The sequence below is a fragment of the Marmota marmota genome, unplaced genomic scaffold (genome assembly GCF_001458135.2).
Source record: "Marmota marmota marmota unplaced genomic scaffold, marMar, whole genome shotgun sequence".
NCBI classification, from domain to species: domain Eukaryota; kingdom Metazoa; phylum Chordata; class Mammalia; order Rodentia; family Sciuridae; genus Marmota; species Marmota marmota.
The window spans coordinates 530,378-551,356 of NW_025999900.1; the positions used below are offsets into that span (position 1 = coordinate 530,378).

Genomic DNA, 20,979 nt, shown 5'->3' on the forward strand with positions numbered 1-20,979 from the left:
CCCCCCCCCCCCCCCCCAAAAAAAAATTGTCCCTGTCATTCAGCAAAATTTAAAATTTTACAAATTTGAAATGACTTATTTTGAAACAATCTGGAGACAGATTTCTGTTATCTTAAATTGATTTTTTTTCTTAGTGTCTGCTGGGCTTTTAAGAGGATTAATTGAAAATGTTATAGTAAATGTGGACCAAACATTAATATAATTTTCTTTCTAGAAACAAAAATGAGAACATTAAATTTTTAGGACTATTTCAGGTTAAGCATTGCTTGTCACAAAATAAATGCAGTTTTTGCCTTAACAGCCCTACTTTCTCTGGGTGGATCTTTTATTCTCTGGGTGGATGTTTTTGTTGAGGCAGGGAGAATGATAGTGTGCTCTCACAGTCTACCATTGTAGTTCATAAATTTTTTTTTGTAATGGCACATTTCTACAATTTCAGTCTATTGTTTTGCTATTATTGACTGTTGGTTTACTAGAATGTATATTCTTGTACTCATTCAACATTTGAGGTCCCAACTAATATATGACTATGCATTTGACAAAGTACCTGGCACAGTACTGAGGGTACCCAACTAGCCAGGTAGCTGTTTAGATTATATATTTGAGGAACTAATTGACTGAAATAGTAGCTTGACTAGTTTTTATATTTTATTCTATTTAAACAGTTATCTGTTTGGATGCTTGATAGCTATTGACCCAGAAAAAATAGTTTTTTAAAAAATGAATTATATTTTTTATGAATTCTTTAAGTAATAGAAAAGTACAAACTTCATTGTGGTTATGAAGAACAAAATAATTAAAGAGTGTTAAACTGGGGCTGGGGATGTAGTGGTACAATGCTTGACTAGCATTCATGAGGCCCTGGGTTCAGTTCTAGCTCTGCTTCCCCATTCCTTGCAAAAAGTATTAAACTGAGAAGTAAAAACAAAATATAACTAAGAAAATTGGATAAAGGAAATGACTTATAAACAAAAAATAGCAGAACTTTGAAATCCAAATTTCTTAAAAGTGATACTTTGAACAGACCTCTAATATTTCTGTCAATAGAAATAGGTAGGATAGCAAAATAAAGCATACAAAGAGAAGTAGAATAATATTGTGCAAAAAATTTAAAATGTTATTTCATACTAATAAATAAGAGAATCTTGATGGTGTGGATAGTTTGGAGATCTCTTAAATTATGATTGCATTCTTTAATGTAATCCCAAAATGTGGTGGTTCTCCAATATTTTGGTCTCAGTTTTTTTTTTTTTTTTTTAACTTTTTACTTTTTTTTGTGATGTTGGAGTTTGAACCCAGAGCCTTATACATGGTACGCAAACAATGTACATCAATAGCCCCTTTAGTGTGTTTATAATCTTAAAAAAATTGAGGCTCCCTAGGAGCTTTTAGAGAACTTTGATTTTTTTTTAATCTGTTAATCTTTGTGATATTGGAAGTTGAAATTGAGAAAATTTGAAGATACTTATTAAAAATTATAAAATTGTCACATGTTAACATCTCTAATCAAGAGAAATAGAAAAGTGAATTAAGAAATGGGAAGGACTAGAATAATAGCTATAATGAAAATTTAAAATATTTTTGTGAGACTATTTTCAAAACAAAAAAATTATGAGATGAGTAGCATGTTTTACATTTTTGCAAATCTCTTTTAATATTTGGCTTAAGAGAAGACAGCTGGATTCTCATAACTGCTATTGTGGTGATTCTGTTACATGTTGTTTTGGTTGAAATGTATAGTATGTAGTTGGAAAATGGAGAAACATTTTAATAGCCTTTTCAGATCATTGTAGACATTGTTCTTTGACCTACTTATGCAAATATATATTTAATTCCTTTGACCCAAAGACATGCCTTATTTTTCTGGAAATCAGTATTAATTCAATTTGCCTTTCTTTTTCTGAGGTAGAATCATAGTAATAGTCCCTATAGAGATGCATTCCTGTTTGATTTAGTAGCAGGTTGTTCTCTGTCAAGTCTCCAAAGTCCAGAATGCCCCTGGTAGCCATAGAATGTTCCTTTACCATTCATACAATTGTTAGTTTTCTTTGTTTCTTGTAGTTTCTTGAATTTTTACTTTCCTTCCTTGATGGGGCATTGAGCCTTTATCAAATGTGCAACTTAGCATCCAGCATTGTGACCCCACATGCCCTTTTTAGCTATTCCTCTGTGGCAGAAAGTGTGGGTATGAAACAGTAGAGTCTACATAGTTAAAAAACTTTCCTTGGCTTAGAGCATTTGAGTATGATGTATTAACATTCACTGGCCAGGAGAGTACAGTAGATATAATTTTGTTGAGCCATTGCCTGTTGCCTAAGAGATTATAGGGTCATTTTCTTTTCTATTTCCACTACAATATATGAGGCCTTTATGCATGAAGTTAGTGTTATTCACTTTACATTCCCCACAAAGCCAAGTATATTAGTTTTGTATATGTTACTTCACTGAAAGCCTTAAGTATAGTATTTGTAACAAATTATTTGTCTTTTTCTAAGTCAATCTATCTTAATAACTGTTTAAATTCTGCAAAGAATGTAGTTGTTTTTCCAAATTATGGCAAACAAAATGATTAAATGTCTTAAGGGAATATAAGCAATTAAATATTTTGATAAAATAAGTCAGAAAAAGGGAAGATAATCATTCTGGCTTTTAAAAACAAATAAACCCATAAAAATGTTCTTGGAATGGATAATGACTGATGATTTACACTTTTTTTTTTTTTGCAAATGTTTATGTGTTCTGTAAAACACAAGATTTAGTTTGACAAATTCCTAGTACTCTGGGAGGAAGGAAAACTATTTCAGATAAAATGAACTAGCAACTATCAACTTCTTACTTTTTTCATATGGCTAGTTTTCATGTGTATAACTTATAAATATGTAGAAAAAAATGTGGCAACATAAACACTAAAATTAGCAGTAGTTTGTTTTCTGTTAGAAGTGAGATATAGAACAAAATAAATTAGAACTTTTTTTCTCAGTATAATTTTATATTGTTTGAACTTTAAAAATAACCTTTTAAATATTCAGTTAAAATCAGAAAATATCCAGTTAAAATCAGAAAGGGAGGAACTAGGGCTCAGTGATAGAACTTGTACTCAATTTGCCGGAGGCCCTGAATTTGAACCCATCTGCTAAGCACCCACTCTACCGTTGAGGTACACCTTTAGTTCCTAAAGATTTTTTAGTTTATTTTCCTATACAACATATTTCCCTTTCTGATTTTTTTTTCTTTTTGGAGTGATGGGAATTGAATCCATTGATAAGACACACTTTTAACAACTGAACCATCCAACCCACAATTTTGTTTACATTACATTGACTTAAGGCAGATTCTTATTTTTTTCTTTAGGTACTAGGGATTGAACCCAGAGTCACTTAACCACTGAACCATATCCCCAGCCCTTTTAATATTTTATTCTGAGACCAGGTCTCATAAGTTGCTTCAGACCTTGTTAAATTTCTGAGACTGTTTTTGAACTCACACCATCATCCTGCCTCAGCCTCCTGAGCTGCTGGGATTACAGCCTGCACCACAAAGCCAGGCAAAATAGATTTTTATTTTTATTTTTATTGAGGTAGGGAATAAACTCACAGCTTTACACATGCTAGACAAGTACTCTACCACTGAGCTCTTACACCCCCAGCCCATTTTATTTTTTAGTTTGAGGGTCTTGTTAAGTTGCCCAGGCTGGCCTCAAACTTGGCCATTCTCCCGCATCAGCTTCAGAAACAGCTGGGAGTATCACTATGCTTGGTTTATGACAGATTTTTAAAAAGTGGAAATGTATACCTAATTTTGGAAGCAAGTAATATATTATGTTTAATATACAATATTACTTTTAGAAGTATTAAATTATTCTACATATATTCTAAATAAATGAACTATTAACTACATCTAGACTCCCAAACCTTGAAGTATGAAACTTTTTTTGTGGTTCAGTTACTTTTGAATATTTCATATGGCTCCCTGCTTATAAAGATCTTTAATTAATATAGTTATAAAACATGCCTGTTTTCAACTTCTGAATTTGGGTTTAATTTCTTCAAACTACAGGGAATAATGAAGTGTTGACTCCTATGTGTTCTAAATTTAGGGTGGCTTTTCTGTTTCTGATTTTGTTTTTATCTTGGTAATGAAAGCTATGATCTCTGAAATTATTTTCTCCTATTTTTAGATGACACTATTAAGATATAGATATGCTGAGGTTAATGTTGGTAGTTTGCTAATATCCTTAAAAATTCTTACTTTCCCTTTTCACTTATTTCTCTTATCCGTTAAGTTAAATACATACTTAGAAGAAATCACCTTTTCCCTTATTAATTAGAACCTTTTTTATTCCTCTGTCACATATTCATTTCTTTATTCAGTAAAGTTTATTTAATACTTACTATGAGGCACTAAGGATAAAAGTTATACCTTCATGAAATATATCCTAGTGGGGGAGACAGAAAACACAAATAATTTCAAATATTGCTTTTAAAAAAAGGGCAGGGGTTGGGGCTCAGCAGTAGAGCACTTGCCTTGCACATGTGAAGCACTGGGTTTGATCCTCAGCACCACATAAAAATAAACAAAATAAAGGTATTGTGTCCATATACAACTAAATATGTGTGTGTGTGTATGTATGTGTGTGTATCATATATATATTTTTATTTATGAAAAATAAAAAGAGTCCTAACACACATGTAACTGGGTAAGATTATAGTTGGAGGATGCAGTGTTTGAATACTTATCAAGATATATGAATACTTAAAAGTTATAATTTAAGCTACATCTTGACCCAGCCCAAGTTCCTGCTAGCCTATACCCTCAAGACTCAAGGCTAAAGTAGCTGCTGTCTCTTGGTGTCCAACCTTCTCTCCTAAGTGGTAGCATGGATCTGTTGGATTAGGGCAGGGGTAATCCAGTGATGCCTGGACCCATCTAAAATAATATTTGGACTGATCCTACCAGTTCTTCAGAAATTTGGTTATAGAGTGGTTCACTTCTAGTTCCTGACTTTTCCAGCTCAAAAACTGTATTTCCCAAGAATAAAGAAGAAAAGGTAGAGGGGATGCCGGTATCTTGGAAATATCATTTGTCTAGGCATTAATTTTGGTTGATTTAGGGTGTCCAACTTTGAGTAAAGTTTTATAAACACATGCTCTTTCTAGGATTTCTCATGGCAGAAGCTCTGATGATTTTCTCCTTTCTACACATACTAGGGGACTCTAAGTTCTTTTGTCTCTGGCCTGTGGGGCCTCATTGAGTTTGCACCTCTCTCTTGTAAACAGAACTTTTATAAAATTTCATTACAGGGCTGCAAATGGGAAAAATAAGTGCTTGTTGTATACGGAGCATCTCCTGGTAGAGGCTTCTCTTGCCCAGGTCTAGAGTGAATAAGGTTGAGTATCCCTTATCTGACATGCTTGGAACCAATCAAAAGTGTTTTGGATTTTGAATGGTTTTTTTTTTTTTGATTCTGGAATATTTGATCACAAGTCACTTTAGGGATGAGAAACAAGTCTAAACACAAAATCGGTACTTCATATATATCTTACACACATAGCCTGAAGGCAATATCATTCATGATTTTTAATAATTTTGTGCATGAAACAAAATTTTACAATATGAAATTTTGCACTTCTTGCATCATGTTGGTGCTCAAAAAGTTATGGATTTTGCGTGTTTCAGATTTCAGATATTTGAATTGGGATGCTCAACCTTTATTGAATTGGGGATAGAAGTGACCATAAAGTCTTTTACTTTGCTCATTGACTTCTCCTTGACATTGCTGTTCTGAATCTTCTTAGCGTTTTATTCAACTTATTTTAATTTATAAATTTCTCTAATTTGTAAAACTCAACTGGTATCTCTTGGGATATCTGTATCTGAAAAGTAAGCTCCAAATGAAAATGGTCATTTTCCAAAAGTTTTTTTTTTTTTTTTTTTGATAACATTAAGTAGCAATGAAGAGTTTTCATGTTTCCCTAATTCCTCTAAAAGGCAAATGATTCAAACTTGTTGCCGATTTGAACATTGTCTTAAATGTCATTTTATTTCTTTCCTTACAGGTGTGAAAGCTGTGTGGATTTACTGTTTGTGAGAGGAGCTGGAAACTGTCCTGAGTGTGGCACTCCACTTCGGAAGAGCAACTTCAGGGTACAGCTCTTTGAAGATCCCACTGTTGACAAGGAAGTTGAGATCAGAAAAAAAGTGCTAAAGATGTAAGTATTATTGTTAAAATGATTAAGCCAACAAAGAAGACTTTAGCAGTTGTTAAAGATTGGCAAATGAATAACTATAAATTCATCTATGTACTTGCTTTACAAAAATTTATTATATTTTTAGAGAACTGAGTAATGTTATTATTCTAACCTTTGTTAAAGAGCCTCTTGACTGAAAGCTTCACAGTTTATCCATTTGCCATTTATTCCTTAATTAATAACTGTAGAATACCTACTGTATGCAGTGTGTTTTGTGTGTTAGGCAATAGGTACAAAATGATGAATATCTAGCCATGAACCATGTCCTCATGAGGTTTACCATGTAGTTGCATAGTATAACCAAGAGATAGAAAATAAAATAGGCAGAATAATTATGTAATTATAAATTGAGAAAAATACTATAAAGTAGTGATTGAGTACTGATAGCTATCAGTGATAAGTAAGAACTGAGGAGGTAACATTTAAATTGAGGTTTGAAATCTATTAGAGAAACACCTATGTTAGCTATGATTTATTTTGTTATATATGTGTGTTTGTTCTATAATATTGGTTATAATATTTGTATTTTATGGTATTTGAATTTTATTTTATCTGCCTTTTTATAAAGGGGACTTGATTGATTTTGAAGTTAAAATAATTGTTTTAAAGTTTTTTTTTGTTTTGTTTTTTTAAATGTGTGTTAGAGCCTTGGGCATGCTAGGCGTGTACATCACTTAGCTCAGCCCAGTGTTTAAATTCTTATTTTGGTGGTATACTTTTCAACCCAGGTCACCAGTATTTAAGTCACATCTATGTAGGCCTCTAACCAAGTTTCCCTAGCTGTTGCTTTATTACTTACATTGCTTCTAGGAGGTAGTCTCTTAGATTCTGATCTTTTATTGTTAATTCCTTATAGTTTTATAATTCTTTATATATGTTAAAATAGTTGTAGGCTTTTCTGATTTAGCATTTTGTTTTGTATTGGGATGGAACCCAAGGACACCGAGCTACATCCATAGCCCCTTTTATTTTAATTTTGAGACAGTATCTCACTAAGTTGCTTAGGGCCTGGCTGAGTTGCTGTGGCTGGCCTCCAGCATCTAATCTGAGCTGGGATTACAAGTGGTCACTGTGTTTGGCTGATATAGCATTCTTAACTGTCAAGAAAAAAATAGGAGTCCCTGAATTAAGTTTTCGTTTTCTGGAAACTAGTGAATCTATTTGTAACAAGTAAATTATTTCATGATTTCCAGTGATACACCTTGTTTAAGTTCATTTCCCAAACCTATTAACTATTAATTTTTCTTTCCCTGAAGTCTTATGAGGATTTTACATATTATACCTCTCTCTCCTGATTCTGCTTCTTCTCTATAGTCATAAGAATTTTAAGAACAAATTTCTTGAGCTGAGTGTATGGCTCAGAGGGTGAGTACTTGCCTATCATATGTGAGACTCTGGGTTTGATTTCCAGCAAGAGTGCAGGAAGGAGAATAGCATTCTTGGTCTAGTTAAAAACCTAGTGTCCAGAAAACAGTGTTTTACACAGTACACAGTCATTTTCTATATGTCATATATGAATGAGGTTAAGAACAAGCAAACTAGTTCTAAAATATTGAATGCAAATATATGTAACATGTTGATGTTTTCTTGTCTTTAAGATACAATAAAAGAGAAGAAGATTTTCCTAGTCTAAGAGAATATAATGATTTCCTAGAAGAAGTGGAGGAAATTGGTATGTTTTAATTTGAGACCTGAGACCTTGTGCTTTTATCATTTAGATGCTTAGGAGAATGTCTTACCTAAAAGTCTTTTAACAGGTTTTGTGATAACTAATTTTACCTAATTGAATCTCTTGTCCACTTAAATTATATTTGTCAAATTGAAGGCATACTTAAATAAAGGATATTCTTTAGTAATTTATCTTAAAAAATTATTAGTAGAGAGTAATATTCTAGCTGGGAAGGAAGACAATGTCTATATGTATTCTTTGTATGTTAATAATAGTTTAAGCAAAAGGAAATAATGTTATGATTTTTTTTGGTAGGATTTTTAGTAATTATCCATGATAACTAAAGTCATATGTTGCTTATCATTATTTATGCTTCTGTTGACACAGTAGTTTGAAAATACTTCAAAGCTGTGGACTGTTGAAGTAGCTTTCTGATATACAGTGTTCTGGAATCAGAGGTTTGAGTAATCTTAGTGTCTTTTCTTGCTGATTTGATTAGTCAAAAGGATACTTTTGCAAAACAAAACAAAAACAAAACTCTTGTTTCTGTTTTCTTTTTTTACAGTCTTTATAATTTTTTAAAAAATTTATATATGGCAATGGAATGCATTACAATTCTTATTACACATATAGAGCACAATTTTTTATATCTCTGGTTGTATACAAAGTATATTCACATCAATTCGTGTCTTCATACATGTACTTTGGATAATAATGTCCATCACATTCCAACCCTCTCCCTTCCCCTCCAACCCCTCTGCTGTATTTAGAGTTCGTCTGTTCCTCCCATGCTCCCCCTCTCTACCCCTACCCCACTATGAATCAGCCTCCTTATATCAGAGAAAACATTCAGCATTTGGTTATTTGGGATTGACTAACTTCACTTAGCATTATCTTCTCTAACTCCATCCATTTACCTGCAAATGCCATGATTTTATTCTCTTTTATTGCTGAGTAATATTCCATCGTGTATATATGCCACATTTTTTTAATCCATTCATCTACTGAAGGGCATCTAGGTTGGTTCCACAGTTTAGCTATTGTGAATTGTGTTGCTATAAACATTGATGTGGCTGTGTCCCTGTAGTATGCTGTTTTTAAGTCCTTTGGGTATAGACCCAGGAGAGGGATAGCTGAGTCAAATGGTGGTTCCATTCTTAATTTTCCAAGAAATCTCCATACTGCTTTCCATATTGGCTGCACCAATTTGCAGTTCCACCAGCAGTATATGAGTGTACCTTTTCCCCCACATACTTGCCAACACTTATTGTTGTTTGTCTTCATAATAGCTGCCATTCTGACTGGACATGCACAAAACTCAACTCAAAATGGATCAAGGATCTAGGAATAAAACCAGAGACCCTGCATCTAATAGAAGAAAAAGTAGGCCCTAATCTTCATCATGTGGGATTAGGCCCCAACTTCCTTAATAAGACTCCTTTGGCACACGAATTGAAAGCAAGAATCAATAAATGGGATGGACTCAAACTAAAAAGTTTCTTCCCAGCAAAAGAAACAATCTGTGAGGTGAATAGAGAGCCTATATTTTGGAGCAAAGCTTTACCCCTCACACATCAGATAGAGCACTAATCTCTAAGGTATATAAATAACTCAAAAAACTAAGCACCAAAAAAACAAATAACCCACTGAATAAACGGGCCAAGGATCTGAACAGACACTTCTCAGAAGAGGATATACAATCAATCAACAAATATATGAAAAAATGTTCATCATCGCTAGCAGTTAGAGAAATGCAAATCAGAACTACTCTAAGATTGTTTCTGTTTTCTTAAATGAAATTTTAGAGATGTTAAAAAGTCTAGAATCTGTATATGTGGAAAAATGAGAATTCATACCCTATTTGAATCAAATGAAAGATATGTCAAGATCATTGTATTGTCTTGAGCAACTAATAAAAAAAAAGTCTAGAAGTTATATTGATTCAAAAATTAATGTTTTTTAAAAAAAGTATTCATAATTATTTTAAAGTGTAGGTTAGGAAATAACACAAAGGTTGTAGTCTATGAAAATTAGAATGAGATTATGAGAGTCAGTTGCTTTTTTATTATTCACTAAAACTTGATAGTCAAATATAATTACAATCTTTATTAAAAATATGATACTAAAATTGGTTATTCTTTTCTTTCTTTTTTTGTTTTATGTGGTACTGCATATTAAACCCAAGTGCTATACCACTGAGCTGCATCCCCAGACTAAAAATTGGTTATTCTTCAGAAGGTTTATGTATGGTAAATTTTTAGAAAATATAAATTTCTAAAGAATGAATATTCTAATTCTTTAAAGTATCCTTTCTGAGAAAATACAGAAAGTCTTTTTGTTTCACTCATTATCAAAACTTTTCTAAAATGTCTAATTTCATTTGTTATGCCAGAACAGAAGCATATATAGAATATGATTTAGGTATCTTTTAGTGCTGTAGAGTCACTGCTTTTTCATTCTGATTATACTCATTTGCATATAATCTTAGCAAGCGTGAGTTACTATGAATTTTAGTTGAGAAGATGGTGGATTTGGGCGTGACAAAGCAAAGTTAGGATATGGACTGAGAAGATATGCCTAACAGAAATCTGGAAGAACTGGGCAAGTATGTATAAATCTGGTTATATATAGATAATAAGTATAGGACAAGCAGTTGGATAGCAATCAGGATGAAACCCAGTTTACATATATATTCTACAGGCAATATAATTCGTCAAAAATCTGTTAGGTAACAAGGGGAAATGAGATTATAGATGTTGCAGGGCAAGTTGAATGCATATTTACAATTCTAACCTTCCAGTCATAAACTGATGGACATAGAAGGAACAGATAAGGGATAGGTTCTTGAGCCGTGATTTAAAAAAATACATTTTTGCTATGAGATGAATTAGTTTGGAGGCATGGATAACCTGGGGCCTTTGGGTGAAACGAGTTCATGTTTAGAAGTGGGAACTAGGATCAATAGGCAAGAGCAAGTCAGAATGTTTGTGATATGCAATATGTAATACTTTCTTTACCAGAAGGGGGAACTATGGCTTAGAACATTTAATTAGAAAATGATTATGCTATTATGTACAGTTCATGAGGGACTGTCTTCATTTTAAAGTATTTGGAAATTCTTTTAACCAACTTCTGCTTAATTATCTCATTAACTGACATTCCTCTGACCTTCCATAAAATGTACTGACCGATACCCTGAGCATAATGAATACATGGTAAATGCTGCCCATTAGAAGTTGTCCTCAAGTATATCTCTGTATTTCTCTCACCTGTTTAGTTACACATCAAGAGTTATTTGTATTGTTAACCAAACTTCCTTGTGCCAATTGCATTTATTTTTTGCAGTTATGTTAATTAAATAAGTGTATATAAAGTTGGGAAAAAATCACAGAACTATGGGATTTAGCTTCTCTTGTTCTCAGTTCACTTTTTAAAAAAATGGAAACTCAGCAATGTAGAGGAAAGTTATTGTTTACATAAGAAAGAAGGCAAACTCCAATTAATGGCTAGACTTTTGCTGTTTGTCATTAAATTAGAGAATGACTTTATACTTACAATATTGTTAATATGCATTTTAAGTTATTTGGGGAGAGAAAGAGAAAGGTATAGAGATAGATATGGGGGTGAAGGGAGAGGAACAGAGAAGGAAGGAAAGAATGAATGAATATGAATGTGTGTATGATTAGTAGACTATGCAAAGAAATCAACTATAAATCCTGATGTTGGTTAAAGACTGGTTCCACTATTATTTGAAGTACTGCTTTTTGGGACCTAGCTTCATGGATTTACTTTATTTTCTGAACTCAGCTCACTTTAGCAAACATTTATTGTTTCATATGAGTTACTTTACTGTTGGAAATACATGTTTCTTCAATAAGTTCAGACTTTAAATGGGAAGGTAATTATGTAAACAAATAACTATAATTTAATGTGACAAATCTTATAGGTATTTTTAAAATGCTGTGGGAATAAAGATAAGAAAGCAATTAACCCAGCATTAGTAAATAGAGGTATATTTAGTAAAATTCAGAGACATGATAATATTTGAGTTTGATTTAAACAATTAAGAGAAACCTGCAATGACTGTGGGGGAAAGGAAATTGGAGAGGATGGTTAAGGGGTACAGGAGTGCAGTTGAATTGAAGGAATGACTTCTAATGTTCTACAGTACATTAGGATAACAGTGGTAAATAACGATTGTGTAGCTAGTAGAGATGACTTTGAATGTTCCCAACACAAGAAATGATAAATATTTACCGTGATGGATATGCCAGTTTCCTAGATCTGATCATTACACAGTAGTCATACTATATACGTGTATTGAAATATCACACTGTCCTCCATAAATATGTATAGTTATTGTGTCATTTGAAAATAAAAAGAACATTAAAAGTAAATAAAAAAAGGTGAATAATTTGTCAGGTAGAAAGGCAATGGAAGAACATTTGTAGCAAAAGAAAAAGGCACAGAGACAGAAAGGCATATAAAATGGTGGAGGATGAGCAAGGAGTTTGTTACAAGTAGAGAAAGCATGGGATATGACTGAAAATGAAGCTTGTAAAACAATCTAGATCTGGGTTAAGGAGAGGTTAGGATTGTAGATAACCAAAGCAAAAATAGACACATGGGTTTCATCAGATGAAAAACCGTCTGTATAGCAAAGGAAGCAATCAACAGAGTAAAGAGACAGTCCAGAATAGCAGAAAATATTTGTTAACTTGAGAAGGAGATAATCTCCAAGATGCAAGGAACTTGAACAATTGAACAGCAAGAAAGAAAATAATTAAAAAGTGGGCTAAGGTCTTAAATAGACATTTCTTGAAAGTGGACATACAGACAATCAACAGATTTATGAAATGATATTCAACATCACTACCCAGGGAAATGCAGATCAATGAGATATCACCACACCTGTAGTATCCAAAAGATGAATAATAAGTATTAAGGAGGATGTGAATATAAATGAACCCTTGTACACTGTTAATAAAAATATCATTAGTACAACCATATGGAGAACAGTATGAACGTTCCTCAAAACATTAATCATAGAATTATTATGTGGTATAATTTTTCTTTGGGGCATTCAAAAGAATTCAATCCAAAAGAATTAAAATTGGTATATTGAAGAGATCTCTCTGCATCCCTGTGTTCATAACAGCTATATTCAGAATAGCCAAGATATGATATGGAATCAACCTAAGTGTTCATTATTCTATATATGGTTAAAGTGTGGTATGTATGTCTTATGGAATACTATTCAGACTTAGAAGAGAATATTGTGTGAAGTGAAATAAGTCAGGCACAGGAAGAAAAATAAAGCACGATCTCACTTATATGTAGAATTTAAAATAAAGTTACAGAAGTAGACAGTAGAATGGTGTTTTACCATGAGTTAGTGGTAAGCAGGTGGGGTGGAGGTGGATGTTGACAAAATTTCAGTTAGATAAGCAGTATAAATTTTTGAGACCTGTTGCACAGCATGGTGACTTCAGTTAATGTGTTGTATATTTCAGAATTGCCAAAATAATTTTAAATGTTCTCATTACAAAAAACTATGTGAGGTGATAGATATGTGAGTTGACTTGATATAATACCCCATTTATATATATATATATATAGTGTATATATGTACGTATAGTTTGTGTATGTATGTACATACATACATTTACACATGCTATTATACCCCAAGGACATATACAGTTCTTGCCAATTAAAAATAAAAATTACAAAAAAGGAGAAGTTTGTAAACTTGGCTGTTAGGGTAACCCATTAAAGTCCCAAGATTTTAGTTCTGCAAATAATTTAATGAAATTGACACAGGTGCATTAAAATAGGTTGGAATTTGTAATCTAGAGCTTGTATATTTTATTAATAAGTGTTAAAATTATATTTGTATTATATAACTATATATTACATAATTATATTAACTCTTATATACTGTATTCAGTTTTTTATACATGTTATATACATATGGGCTAATGAGACAAAATGAGACAAAATGGGATTTTAGTCTGTGGCTAGTAGCAAAACCAATGAAATTTTTTAGGGGCCATTTCAGTAATTTGGATAATGATAAAAATAATGATAATGAAAAAAATAAGTAGAAATTAATGGGGGATGGGTGACAGACAAAGGTAATATTTTGAAACAGAATATTCAAATGACTGATTTAATGTAGGAAGTGAATTAAAAAGAGTAGACAAGATGAAATATTTTGACTGAAAGTTTCATGATACTAATCAAGATAATAAAATCTGGAGAATATGTAGTATTTTTTATTGTTTTGTTTTTTGGATGGCAAGCATGCAGAAATGAAAGATGAGGTAACATGTTTAGTCTTTTAGATTTTTTAAGTTTTATTTTAATAGTGTGGCTTTGTTCTGATTGTTATATAAATAAAACTTCCTTTAAAAATCTTGGTTGAGGGCTTGGGTTGTATAGATCAGTGGTAGAGTGCTTGCCTGGAAAGCATGAGTCCCTGGGTTCAATCCCCAGTACAAAAAAAGAAACCTTGGTTGAGTAGCTGTCTATGTTGTTTTATTCATACTTTTAAAGATGATTAGTTGATATTTGTGACATCTGTATTGACTGTCTATTAATTAAGTTATAAAATGTTAGTTTAATGGGTACCTATGAGTTCCAGACTGACTGTACACACCTTGTATAATTTTTTCAACTCTAAGAGATACACATTTTTTAAAATATTTTTTTTAGTTGGACACAATAACTTTATTTATTTATTTATTTTTATGTGGTGCCGAGGATTGAACCCAGCGCCTCACATGTGCTAGGTGAGCACTCTATTGCTGAGCTACAACCCAAGCCCCAAGATACGCATTTTTTAAACCAAATTTTACATATAGAGAACAGGCACAGAGAGCCTGCTGGTAAATAATGGAACCAAATTTTAAGAACAGGTTTTTCTCACAAGTGCATAAAAGTACTTGGTAGGCTAAAAAGAGACGTTAGTAGTCTGAGTCTAGAACATGGGGTGCTGTTGAATAGTCAGAGATGAGAGAAAAGAAAGTTGGTTGGAGCAATTTTTTAAAGGATATTGAAGAAATTTAACCTTGATCTTTTAGGTAGAAGGGTGGTATTGAAAATATTTAAGTCTAGTGTGAGAAGATTAAAATTAGCGGGGTGGTTTGTCAGCGTTAGAGGATTCATTAATTGGAATGAAATAATTTCATTATATAAATTTTATTATGAATATTTTCAAATCATAATTATAAAAATTTAAAACTTACGATTTTGGATAATGGTATAAAAATTTACAGTATAAGGGGCACATACGAAGATGAATTTTCTTATGGTACTAACAATAGACTGTTTTTTCCTCCCCTGTGGTTATGACAATTATACATAAAAGTTCTTGTTCCTTTTGGTCCCAGGGATTATCTCAAAGGTTTGTTCTTAGTTTTATAATAAATAGGTTATTCTTTTGGTGAAGACAATACTTATTTTTAAAAGGGTGAGAAAGCCCTAAGGCCTTTAATTATAAATTCTGGATGTCAAAAAAAGACTCTAAAATTGTACTTAAATAACATTAAATCTTTCAGCAAATACAATAGGTTTTTTGTTTGCTTTTAATACTTGACTACAGACAGGTCAACATCTGAGGTAAACCGTTAAGCAGATAAAGGGTCAAATGATTGCTATAGAAAATTAGCCTCTATTCCTTTTTCTTCAAGCTATTATATCAACCTGATTCCTTGTGGTATGAGTGAGTTCTGCTTCACATAAAAAGTTTTTAAGATAGTAATTCACATTTGTGGTTCTTTTCTTACTTTTTAAAGGAAGATGTTTGTGTTCTGTATAAATAATTGGCCTCTATGATATTGCTATTACCTTTGCTTTCTAAGTGAAAAAATGGCTATGTTACTTTTATTGGAATTAATCACAATATTTTTAATAAGCATAAAATAAATTGTATCTAAACATATACATTTCACTTAGTATCAATGTTCACTTATTTCTGAGATCTATTTAATGGAAAGTTTAAATCAGTAGTAAATTATCTAGCCTACCAAAAAATGATGTTTTTGTTTTTTGTTTAAGCTACTCAGCATTCTAGTAGAGTTCTGTCATAGGATATCAGTGTGATTATGTTCACTTTTCAGTAGCTTAATACCATAAGAAACCAAGATTATTTCTTTCTATAGTTTTGAATCTTCTTACTTTGCTATGTTCAGATTTGTAATTATAAATGTTATTAATTACATATACAGTTATAAAATTAATAATACATGTTAACACTAGTTTATTTTTACTTTTGTAATAATTCAAGTATTTCCTATGTTCTTACCAGATGGGAAATTGTTTTATTTTTTAAAAATATTTTAAAACAGTTAAGATTCACCTCAAAATTGAACAGAAAGTACAGAGTTTTCATATAGCCCCTATCCTCACATAGATACTGCTTCTTCTGCTATCAATGTCTTCAACCAGTGTGGTACATTTGTTAAAATTGACAAACCTACTTTAATACATCATCATCACACAAAATCCATGATTTGCATTAGGGCTCACTCTTGGTGTTGTGTATTTTATGGGTTTACAAATGTATAGTGAGTGACCTTTATCTACCATTATAGTGTCATATAGGGTAGTTTCTTTGCCTGAACAATCCTCTGGTCTTTGCTTGTTTTTCCCTTCCTTTGCTATTCCCTTGCAACCACTGAATTTTTAAATAAATCAATTAATTATTTATTTTAACTGTCTCCATATATTTGCCTTCCCTGGATTGTCATATAGTTTGAATCTTGAAGAATGTAGTTTTTTTCCATTGGCTCTTTTCACCAATGAAAAGAATTTAAGTTTCTTTCATGTTTTTTTTTAACTCATTTCTTTTTGCACTGAACATTGTCGAGATGTACCAGAGTTTATCCATTCCTCTACTGAAGGACATATTCATAACCATGTCTATGCAGGATTTTGTGTGGACATATTTTTCTACTCATTTGGATAAATACCTAGAAGCTTCATTGCTAGGTTATATGGTAGAATGTTTTTAAAATTTAAAAAATTCTAATTAGTCATCCATGACAGCAGAATGCATTTCAACTCATTGTACACAAAGGAACATAACTTCTCATTTCTTTGGCTGTACATGATGTAGACTTACACTGTTCCTTCAATCATACGTGTATATAGGGTAATATAATGTTCATCTCTTTCCACTATCCTCTCTACCCTTATACCCCTCCTCTCCCCTCTGCCCAATCCAAAGTTGCTTCATTCTCTCCCCACCCACCCCCATTATGGATTAGCATTCACTGATCAGAGAAAACATTTGGTCTTTGGTTTTTGGGGTTTGGCTTATATTGCTTAGCAAGATATTCCTCAACTTCATCTGTTTACTTGTAAATGCCATAATTTTATTCATCTTTAAGTCTGAGTAACACTACATTGTGTATATACATCTCATTTTCTTTATCCATTTACCTGTTGAAAGGCATCGAGATTGGTTCCATAGTTTAGCTATTGTGAATTGAGCTGCTATATACATTGATGTGGCTGTGTCACTGTAGTATGTTGATTTTAGGTCCTTTGGGTATAAACTGAGGACTGGGATAGCTGGGTCAAATGGTGGTTTTGTTCCAAGTTTTCTAAGGAATCTTCATACTGCTTTCCAGAGTGGTTGCATCAATTTTTACCCCCACTAGCAATGTATGTGTGTACCCTTTACCCCACATCCTTGCCAACATTTATTGTGCTTGTATTTTTTTAAAAATATTTTTTAGTGGTCAATGGATTTTATTTTATTTATTTATATGCAGTGCTGAGAATCAAACACAATGCCCCACACATGCTAGGCAAGTGCTTTACCATTGAGCCACAACCCCAGCCCTGTTGTTTGTATTCTTGATAATTGCAATTTTGACTGGAATGAGATGAAATCTTAGTTTTGTGTTTCTTTAGTTGCTAGAGATGTTGAACATTTTTTCATATAGTTTTTGATTGGAATGTATATCCTCTTCTGTGAAGTGTCGTTTTAGTTCCTTAGCCCATTATTGATTGGGTTATTTGTTGTTTTTTTTAGGTGTTGTTTTTGAGTTTTTTATATATCTTGGAAATTAGTGGTCTGTCTGATGTGTGCATGGTAAAGGTTTCTCCCAATCTGTTGAAGAGGCAATCTTTTCTCCAATGTATGTTTTTGGTACCTTTATCTAGTATGAGATATCTGTATTTATTTAGGTTTATAAAAAGAAAACCTGCTGGGCTGGGGTTGTGGCTCAGTGATATAGAGCTTGCCCAGCCCTTGTGAGGCACTGGGTCTGATCCTCAGCACCATATAAAAATAAACAAATAAATTAAAGGCATCGTGTCCATCTACAACTAGAAGAATATTAAAAAAATAAATAAAACCTATCAGAGTGGCAATATCATTTTACATTATCACCAGTAATTAATGAGAGTTTCTGTTGTCCCACATACTACCAGCTTTTATTATTTTGAATTAGATATTTGCCATTCCAATTGGAATATAGTAGAAATTGAAGGAGTGGTAGTAAATGTAAGTCAGGGCTAGAATCTGCCCTCTAGGAACACTCTAATAGGTCACACAAGATAATATACATTGAAAACAATTATACAAGGTAGAATGTGAACATGTGCCATCAGACTGAAATTAGGTAATGTGTTGTTATTAATTCCAATAATTTGGGTATGGAAAGAGAGTAACTGCACAGTGAATTTGAGAAATAGCTGGAGACTAGGCTGGGTATATAAAGGTCAGTGAAATCTGGATATTCATAGTCGTTTCAGATTGAGATTAATACTAAAATGTCCCCTTTGGATGGAGGGAAGGGTTTGAGTACAGATACAGAAATATGGAGATACAGATGCAGAGGAATGCTGAACTGGACTAGTCATGGTTTTCATTTAGAGAAGTGTTATAAATAAAAATTTAGGTTTTGGAATCTGACTACACTAAAATCCTGGTTCCCACATTAACTGGCTGTAAAGTTGTTTGTTTTTTAAATATCTTTAAACTTTATTTGTAAAGTGTAAATAACATCAGAACATATCTTATAAGGTTGTTAGGAGGATTAAATGAGGTGATTAGGTCAAGTGCTTGTCATATATGGTCCATGGATATTTGCTGTATAAAGTGTGTTCTTTAAGCAAAACTTTGAAAAGGAAGTCCTTCAAATGAACAAATGAGAGGGAAGCTACATTGGTTGGATCTGGTAGATGTTGAGTACGATGGAGATCTGGAGATCCGTGGCTCAGAGAATGGCCTATTATATGTAAAGGGAAGTTTTTGTGAGTGATCGACAGACAGTGGAATCACTATATTATTTAATAGATCATGGTACCTTGCAGAGGGTAGTTCTTGGAGCTTCCTTCTTTGATCATTTTGTGTCAGGACCTGGGGTGTGATTAATGGGGAATGCCCCACATTGAATACTAGCTAGATTCCATGGCTTATCTCCATTACTGTTTTCTTTTCTACTTCATGTTTAAAATGTTGGGGAAGTGGTTAGTGGGTATTATTGCTCATTATCTCTCAATTCCTGCCTGGTTTAAAAATTGTTATGTATTAAAAATAAGTATACCATTGTTTACATACCTAAATGAACCTGGATTTTTAACAATGATTATGATAAATTGGTATTCTGAAATAAGTGGGCTTTTTGAGGTGGCAATTATATTTTTATGGATTAAATTGGTCTTTTTGAGTCTGTTTATGACCATACTCAACAAAACAGATGACTCTATATTGATCTTCCAGTATGACTTTCAAGGAAAGAGTGAGATGAGAAAGAGTCTATAGAAACAAAGGGGATTGAGCAGAATTTTCCATCTTGTTGGTAGGATTAGAAGCAGGAAGCAATGGTGATTAAATTGGAGAATGGGTAGACACACTTATAATGGGTAGAGAAAGATTACAGGGGAAGCTGAGGGAGGTATGAATTGAATTTTGAAACTGGATAGTCTTAATGATATGGATTCTTTCAGGGGTGGGATATTGGGATGGTACCCTTCATATAAGTTCATATGTGTGCTAAGGCAGGTTTGTTTGTTTTGGTTTAGAGCATTATAGTAACTTTTTGACTGTGTGTGTGTAAATTAAGGAGGGAGTATGAGATTTATAATTTAGATTATTTGGAGTTGAAATTATAAAAAGATAGTTCTAACTCACTTAAAATTTAGCAATGTCTAAACATGCATCAGTGGCTTCTCTTAAGGAAATACTTCAACTTAAAAATGTTTTTATTAGTGCACTATAGCTATACATAATAATGGGGTTCATTTTGACAGAATCATAATTTGTTCCATTTTAGTCTCTGGTACCTTCTCTCTTCCTCCCCTCCCCTCTGCTCCACTGGCCTTCCCTCCCATCTGTTTATTGGTTTTATATGTTAGTACTTTATGGGGTACCTAAAGGTGGAATTCACTGTGGTACATTGACACATGGACACAGCATAATTTGGTCCATTCCACTGGTCTCCCATTTTTGTAGTGTTGTTCTCCCTTCTTCACCCTTATTTTGCTCTATCATCTACATATGAGAGAAAATATTAGACCCTTGACTTTCTGAGTCTGGTTTATTTCATTTAGCATGATATTCTCCAGTTCCATCCATTTACCAGCAAATGCTATAATTTCATTCTTTATAGTGGAATAAAACTTCTTTGTGTATATATACCTCATTTTCTTTATCCCTTTATCTGTTGATGTGCACCTGGCTGGTTCTATAATGTGACTATTGTGAGTTGCACTGCTATAAACAGTGATGTGGCTGTATTACTAGAGTATGCTGGTAAATATCAAGGAGTGGGGTAGTTGAGCCATGTGGTGGTTCTATTCGCAGTCTTTTGAGAATCTCCATACTGCTTTCCAAAGTGTTTGCACTGATTTGCAGTTCCACCAACAGTGTATGAGTATACCTTTCTTCCCACATCCTCATCAGCTTTATTATTATATATGTTCTTGATAATTGCCATTCTGACTGGAGTGTAGTTTTGACTTGCATTTCCCTGATTGCTAGGGATGTTGGACATGGTTTTATAATTTGTTGGCCATTTGTATCTCTCTCTTTTTTTTTTTTTTTTT

General features: G+C 32.7%; 1 protein-coding gene across 3 annotated transcripts in view; it reads left to right on the forward strand.

Moving 5' to 3' along the window:
• The window catches only part of Mnat1 (MNAT1 component of CDK activating kinase), a 226,978-nt gene that overhangs the window by 49,175 nt on the left and 156,824 nt on the right, over nucleotides 1-20,979 (forward strand). For all 3 annotated transcript variants that reach the window (XM_048798457.1, XM_015489875.2, XM_048798458.1), the window contains exons 2-3: nucleotides 6,057-6,209; nucleotides 7,847-7,920. In XM_048798457.1, coding sequence (XP_048654414.1) covers nucleotides 6,057-6,209; nucleotides 7,847-7,920 — 227 coding nt within the window. The remainder of the gene's footprint in view (nucleotides 1-6,056; nucleotides 6,210-7,846; nucleotides 7,921-20,979) is intronic.